Source organism: Chenopodium album, chromosome 11 (genome assembly GCF_948465745.1).
Source record: "Chenopodium album chromosome 11, dcCheAlbu1.1, whole genome shotgun sequence".
NCBI lineage: Eukaryota > Viridiplantae > Streptophyta > Magnoliopsida > Caryophyllales > Amaranthaceae > Chenopodium > Chenopodium album.
This window is the reverse complement of record NC_137844.1, coordinates 57,194,095-57,201,802: the sequence shown is the minus strand read 5'-3', so window position 1 is coordinate 57,201,802 and position 7,708 is coordinate 57,194,095. Positions and strand designations below refer to the sequence as shown.

Below are 7,708 nucleotides of genomic sequence, written 5' to 3'. Positions count from 1 at the left end.
CCTTCGGACATCTCCATCCTGAAGTCATTTCGGCAATTGTAAATGTGTCGGATGTTTGGATGATCATCAGGAAATTGCTCGGCAATAGTGGACATGATGTTACGGGGAGCAACCTTGGACTTTGTCATGTCCCGCACAACATGTTTTGCACCCGGACTCAATCCGCTCACTTTACGGTGACCCTCTGGGTACACAATCATTGGGTGGTTATGTGTCCCGGTGTGATAATTTTTCGCAATGATCTTCCAACTTTCGGTGCTGACATCATAATATATCTTGATGTAGAATGGACAACCATTAGCTTTGGTTTTGGTGTCCTTCCGTATCGCGTTCTCCAAATCTCTCGGCTTGCTCCTTCGTGACCGATCACATCGCAAATACCGATACGGCCGACCATATCTGGTTTTGTTATAAGACGATTTCACCAATATAAATCCCAATTTTATGGAAACACCATCAGCCCATGTAACAACATCGTCAAATGTAGGAAAAAATGTATCGGTGACAAAATTCCCACTATAATTCACACCGTCACCGCCTTCCTCAGATTCCATATCCTATACAAATTAAACAAAACATGCTTTATGTCAAAATAATAATAATAAAAACAATAATAATAATAATAATAATAATTATAATTAAAATAATAAAAATAATAAAAACAATACTAATACTAATAATAATAATAATAATAATAATAATAATAATAATAACAATACTAATAACAATACTAATAATAATAACAACAAATACAAAACAATAACAATATTAATGATAATAAAAAATTATAACAACAACTACAAAACAATTTATAAGACCATAACGTTAATTAATAAATAAATAATAATAATAATAATAACAATAACAATAACAATAATAATAATAATAATAATAATAATATTAATATTAATATTAAAATTATATTTCTACTAATTAATAACAACAATATTAATAATATTAATATTAATATTAAAATTATATTTCTACTAATTAATAATAACAATATCAACAACAACAACAACAATAAAAATAACAGCAACAACAACAACAATAAAAATAACAGCAACAACAACAATAATAATATCAACTACAACAACAACAACAATAATATCAACATATTACTAATAATAATAATAATAATAATAATAATAATAATAATAATAATAATGAAACAAAAAATAAACATATTACTAATAATCATATTAATACAACAAAATTACATTAATTATCAAATACTAAATCACAACAATAATCACAAGACCACGAAAAAAAATACATAAAAAAAAAACTTAATAAACGTACTTAAAAAAAAAAAAAAATTATAGGGACATCCACCTAAAATTTCCGGATGTCCCTAGGTACATCCGCTTGAAATTTCCGGATGTTCCTTGGTACATCCGGAAATTTTAGGCGGATGTACCTAGGACATCCGGAAATATTAGGCGGATGTCCTAATTACCGAAAATAAAAAAAAAACTTACAGAATGATCCGACGCATTCTCCGGCGTACGTATGTTCCACTCGCCGTCCATGACCCAAGACCCGTCAGCAAATTTAACGATTTTTGAAAATAGAAAATTTAGGTGGTCGTGGGGACTGATTTGGTTGCATGGTCGTGGGGACCGATTTTGGGAAGCTCGGGACAACAATGTCGTGAAGTAAGGGGACCGTTTCATGTATTGTGTCCAAATGGGGAACAAGGTCCTTTTTATAACCCAAATTGCATAAAGGGCATAGTGGTCCATTCAAGTCAAAAGGGGAGCGTTACCTGGTAAAATGGGAGCGACAAATAGCAGTTGAGTTATTTTTCATCTCAACTCCAACTCTCGCTTCTCGACCTCCATGCCTCCTTCAAAATATCTCAAATGCTATTTTCCTGCAATATTATCTCTCACCAAATTAATTTGAAAACCTAGATGAATTTCAATACCTACATGCAAATTAAATCAAAACTCAGGTTTTTTTTTGTTTAGCAAAATCTCCACCATAAAAGAGGAAAAAAGAAATTCAATGCGAAAACCTTTTTCATATTCTATTAAATTAGGCAATATGTTTATTAATTATGGTTAATTGGATGTTCTTCATCCAATTTGGGGCTGCTTGTTTGCAATTAAGTTATGAGGTTTTTCCCCAATCTTCCTCGTATTAATAGTAATTTTTCTGCAATTTTAATATTTTAAGTTTTCTGCCATTTTTTATTTTGGTAGTCATTTGATTCCTAATCAATGTTGTTACAGATGGATAGTCATGGAGGTGGTCTGGGAGGATGATGGAGAGCAAATGAGCAATGACGCCTGTTTTTTTAATGCTGCCAACACCAAATCAATAAGGTAAACTATCAATCACCTTGTTTTTTTTTTTTTTATTTTTTTTTTGAAATTGGTTAAGTTAAACCTGTTTTGTTGTTGAAATATTTTAATGTTTAATCTTCTGATATTATACAAAGTGAAATCTGGTATCAGACTACTATGAGTGCTATCCTATCTTTTTGGACAATTTTAGAACTCTGAATTAGTTTTAGTAATGCTGTACATGCTTCTGCTATTATTAGTTAATCCGCGAAAGTAGAGTGAATTTTAGGGGAGTTGGCCACCCATTTAGAAAGCTATCGGAAATTGTTAGTAAAAAGACATAAAAAGCTCTAAAAATGTCATCATCCCATTATATAATTATGTTGCTGTAACAAGGAAGATAATAAACAATAAATTAGTGTAATTTTGCATTGTTTGGACTGCAGAAGACTTGGACCTTCTCAAGGGTTGTGTTGGGTTCATCCCCGAGTATAGACTCCTTTCCATCAGGTCTCTTAGCATAGGATAACCCCAGCCTAGACGTTGCTTGCCTAAGATCACCTGCACCTGAACTTGGATCAGGTCCTGTAAACACACCCATGACAGGTGATAGGGGTTGGCCGATGAGCAGTCCATCGGAGCCAAATTGTGGCCCCCCACGGGCATAATCGAAAAGGGCAGCTCCACTGCCCCCAACTTAGGGTAGTATTGTTGGATCAGTATTCCCATCCTCTTGCCAGTAAAAAGAGGAATGCATCAAATGTGTCCATCATCTGTGCTTCTGCTGGATTGAATGCTCCAAACTTAAAGAGCTTGTTGTTTTTGCAACCTATTATAACACAAGGGCCTTAAAGTCACAGAATTTGTGGAAGTCAATTGCATTAAATCCATGAATGCTTGCTTTGTAACAGCATTTCAGTCCTCTTCCTGCCAGTCAATATTCCCAACAAAATATATTATTAACAGGAATAAGATCAAATTAAGTATCTGAATTGCTACTCTAATACTTCCAACAAAATGACACCAAGATATGACATTAGTGTGACTTCAGATTTACAAAGGTCTAGATGTATGCAATGTTCAGTCCATACTGATGATAGATAAGATGAACTGTGTAATAATTACGGGTTCAAATTTTGAAATAAATATGTTGCATTTTGATGATATAAAGATAGAGAAAAAAGAGGAAACAGTACCATTTAGAAATGTTTTGGAGACCAGAGAAGGTGAGAAAGGAAGATCAATGTCATGGTACTTAGGCTGTGGTTTCTCATCAACTTTAGGTTTTCCAATGTTCCATTCAAATTAGTTTCTTAGACTTCCTCTCCACCTGTAAAATACAGTAGTGTTTGAGACACAACAAGCCATTAGTTTTTCCAGATAGATAACTGACCACCCATTTTTTATACTTACTTAGATGTATAACAAAAATATCTTATCTTCATGTGTTGTTTATTTTGTCATTGTTCTCCTCTCTTGTATGATTATGTTGTAAATTTGTTACAAAACCTTGGTCACTTAGTCCTTACTATTTCTGAACTTGACTCTTGGTTGATTGTCCTGTGTTTGGATTGACTTTTTTACAGTTTTCAAAATATATTTTTGTAATTTATTTTTGTAGATGTTTATGATTTAAATATATACATAAATATGTTGTTTTATGCTTTTGCTGTTCTATGTTGGAATAGGTAGCCAAAAGCCATGTAGATTGAGTTAATGTCCACAGTTAACACGACCGTGCCACAACGCCATTAAGTTCAGATCAGACTTGGAGCCTAGGAGGTATATGTGGGAAACTTACTACTCTTCTTTATTTTTGCTTTATTATTCCTCTCTTTTCTTGTATATATATATAGGCCTACACTTAATTTATCATAATACATGATAGGTTTGATTAATATAGGAGTCCACCACCTTTCCTTCTTGAAAAACAAAAAAAAAAAAACTGTATTATTTCATTTCATTTCATAATTAATAAAATACTGTATAATATTATTATGGAAGTTTAATATACTGTCTATTGTAAAGTAGATTAAAGCTAAATTACATTTGCAAGATGTTAGTTTGAAAGTTTTTACTTAAATGGTAAATGAATAGTCATGTTAAATAAATATTTTTTCTTTGAAATATACATCAATGGGTCCATAGCTCAGTGGTAGAGCAATTGACTGCAGATCAATAGGTCACCGGTTCGAACCCGGTTGGGCCCTTTGTGGTAGTGTTTTTTTTTTCCATATTAATACAATCAATTAGATATTATTCTGAAATCCATTAATCAGAAGTTCAAAACCAATGGAATGCAGATGATTATGGTAACCATTACTAATTGGCTTATCATCTCACTTAACAACAATGTCATCCCCTGCCTTAAACTGAGCTATCCTACCAAGCTCTTCTGCCTCCTCAATTATCCAATCCAACCTAGCAACCATCTCCATTGTTGGCAGACTTGAAGTTGCTAAGGCAAAAAAGTTGGGTGGAGCGGGGTGGTGGGTATTGAGGGTGGGATAAAAAAAGAGCCGAGGCTGAGATTTTAAGGCAGTACCAAGGTCTTAACACGAGTTAAATGCCAGCAAAAAAATTCACCACCCCATAATCAATTTTTTTTTTTTTTTTTTTTTTTTTTTTTTTTTTTTTGTGGATGGGAAGAAGCTAATACAGGTAGCTGATGTTTCTGTCATGACAAAATTAAAGTAAACTATCAGTCAGCTTATATATTAGAACTATGGACGAAAGTGCTCACAGGATTGAATAGTCGTAGATAGCCTGAATCAAAAAAACTGCAAATGCAATGAAGGTAGTTCGATAGAGATGGTCAGATCTATTGGCAACAAACTCAATGGAAAACGCCAATGATCGAGCCAAAATTGTCCCAAGTCCTCTGTTTAATCCCTTGCATTGTGTTTCACCTACATGAACCATTTCACCAAGTACATAAGAAAACAAATAATCTAAGCACCTACCTACAATTTTTTTATGTATCAAGCAAGCAAAAAAAAAAAAAAAATAAATAAAAATATAAAAAAAAAAATTTACATATTCTCAGTAAAGCAACTATTTTCATTTAACAAACTATTTACCTACTATCAAAGCAAATATTTCCATAAACCAAACCATTCACCTACTTTCAAAATAAATATTCTCATATTACATACTCCCAAGGTCTTTTCTTAACACCCATGTAAAAACCAAGTGTAACAATATAAAAGTGACAGAGGAAATATGAATTATTGAGTCTCAACTCTCAAGTCATTGTTAGATATCAAGTATGGAGTTCAAAGTTAGTCTTAGCTTTAAACTCGAGGCCAGGACCACTTGTACTTGCATGGAGTTGATTAGTCAATAGTATTACTCCGAATGATTCTGTACTAGCTTCACTGATTGAGTTATTACAGATGGCCTACATTATATCATCTTCAAGTCCTTGAACTTTCTTCACAACCATCACTTGAATAGTTGAATCACCAAAAAATAAAATCTGATAATCTTGCATAATGTTTCCCCTACATTACTATTTCACTAAGTAAATAATACAGCCAGAAATCATCTAAGCACTTGCATACAATTTTGTTTTCAGAAAATGAAAATCAGGCCTTGTTCATTTTTTCTGTGAGTTTAAAAGTCTTGAGGTTTGTTAGTTATTAGCTTTTGTTGTCAGTTTTCAAAAGGAACACGAGTAGCATAAATATGACTTCTGACTAGTATCAAGTTCACCTCAATACATCACACTGGTTTGAAACCGATTGGGCCCTTGTGACAAGTTCATTTTTTAAAAATTACTCGTACTCACTAATTATGTTGAATTTTATTGAATCTCAAGTCATTGCGTTAGGTATCCACTAAAATTTCCATTCAACATATCACCTGATCAATTTGGATCATTCATCAAAATTCCAAGAAAAAGTCAGTCTTCAAAATCAAGGTCGGGACCACTTGTCCTTGCATGGAGTTGATTAGTCTAGTACACTCAAATAGACTTATAGTACTCCGTCAACTCCTTAGAGTCCTTACTAACTTTCACTGATTGAATTGACATAGATGGCCTACATTATCATCTTCTAATCCTGATCTTTCTTCACACCCATTCACTTGATTCACCAAAAACTCTGATAATGGCTGAAGCAATAGTGTTTGGCATTGCAGAGGAAGTCCTGAAGAGTCTGGGATCAAAGGCCCTTGCTGAGATTGCCTCAGCTTGGGGCTTCAAGGCTCGGCTCGAGAAGCTCAAGGATACCATCAACACTATCAAAGGGAAGCTGTTGGATGCTGAAGAGAGGCAATCTGAGGATGTCGTTTGTGGTTGGCTTGAGAGGCTTACCACTGTTGTTTATGCTGCTGATGACTTGTTCGATGAGTTTGCTACTATTGCTACACGAACACAACTCATGGGTAGAAATAAGAAGGTGCAAACATTCTTCTCCCGCGACAATCAGATAGCCTTTGCCTTCCGTGTTTCCCGAAAGATAAAATTAATTCGGGAAAAGCTTGCTGACATAGTCAGTGATGGTACACAGTTTAACTTTGTACCCTGCTCTCATGAGGAAAGGAGAGTAATGAAGAGGCCTATGAGAGATCAGACTTATTCTTTTGTTGATTCTGAGGAAGTTATTGGTAGAGATGATGATAAGAAAGTCATCTTGGACATGTTGCTTGCTTCTTCATCCACTGACAGCGAGCACAAGCAGAGGGACAAGATGCTCCCTGTCATCACAATTGTGGGAATGGGTGGCATGGGCAAGACAACTTTAGCTAAATTCATATTCAATGATCTTCAAGTTGAGGAATGCTTTGAAATGAGATTATGGGTGTGTGTTTCAGATGTCTTTGATATCAAGGAAATCACTGAGAAGATCCTCAAGTCTGCAACCAACAAAGAGATACCCAAGTTAGAGATGGAACAGCTGCAAGATCAATTGCGGAAAGAAATCGGTGATAAGAAATACTTGCTTGTTCTAGATGACATGTGGAATGAAAATCGTGAGAAATGGCTTGAGTTGAGGGACCTCTTGAAGATCGGTAGAAAGGGAAGTAAAATCGTGGTAACTGCTCGGTCAAGGGATGTGGCCGAAATAATGGGCACTTTTCCTCCTCATGAGTTACAAGGTCTATCACAGCAGAAGTCCTGGGAATTATTTCAAAAGATGGCATTTAATGAAGAAGCTCAACAAAATCCACAACTAGTGGAGGTAGGCAAGGAGATTGTTAAGAAGTGTGGGAAACTTCCTTTGGCCATAAGAACTGTAGGTAGTCTGCTTTATGGTAAGGAGGAGAGAAAGTGGTTGTCAATCAAGGATACAAGTCTTGCAAAAATACCCGAGAACCAAAGTGATATTATGAGCATTCTTAGGCTAGCTATCATCACCTGTGGTCGCCATTGAAAAATTGTTTTGCATATTGCTCTTTATTTCCGAAAGACA

At 34.6% G+C, this 7,708-nt stretch overlaps 1 protein-coding gene, 1 non-coding gene and 1 pseudogene across 3 annotated transcripts; 2 read left to right on the top strand and 1 right to left on the bottom strand.

The window, feature by feature from the left end:
* The first annotated feature begins 1,690 nt into the window (after positions 1-1,690).
* Positions 1,691-7,669, top strand: LOC145567897 (putative disease resistance protein RGA3). Its single transcript, XM_081627317.1, has 4 exons — positions 1,691-2,122; positions 2,238-2,330; positions 3,980-4,073; positions 6,435-7,669. Exon 4 carries the CDS (start codon positions 6,677-6,679, stop codon positions 7,667-7,669), a length of 993 nt encoding a protein of 330 aa, XP_081483443.1. The 5' UTR covers positions 1,691-2,122; positions 2,238-2,330; positions 3,980-4,073; positions 6,435-6,676.
* On the bottom strand, positions 2,459-4,729 carry LOC145566961 (uncharacterized; annotated as a pseudogene). The gene is made up of 3 exons (XR_014095495.1): positions 4,635-4,729; positions 3,488-3,591; positions 2,459-3,218 (listed from the first exon to the last, which is right to left on the bottom strand). The product of XR_014095495.1 is annotated as an uncharacterized LOC145566961 (transcript).
* Positions 4,430-4,501, top strand: TRNAC-GCA (transfer RNA cysteine (anticodon GCA)). The gene has a single exon. It is a non-coding gene; the product is annotated as a tRNA-Cys (tRNA).
* Positions 7,670-7,708: the final 39 nt, after the last annotated feature.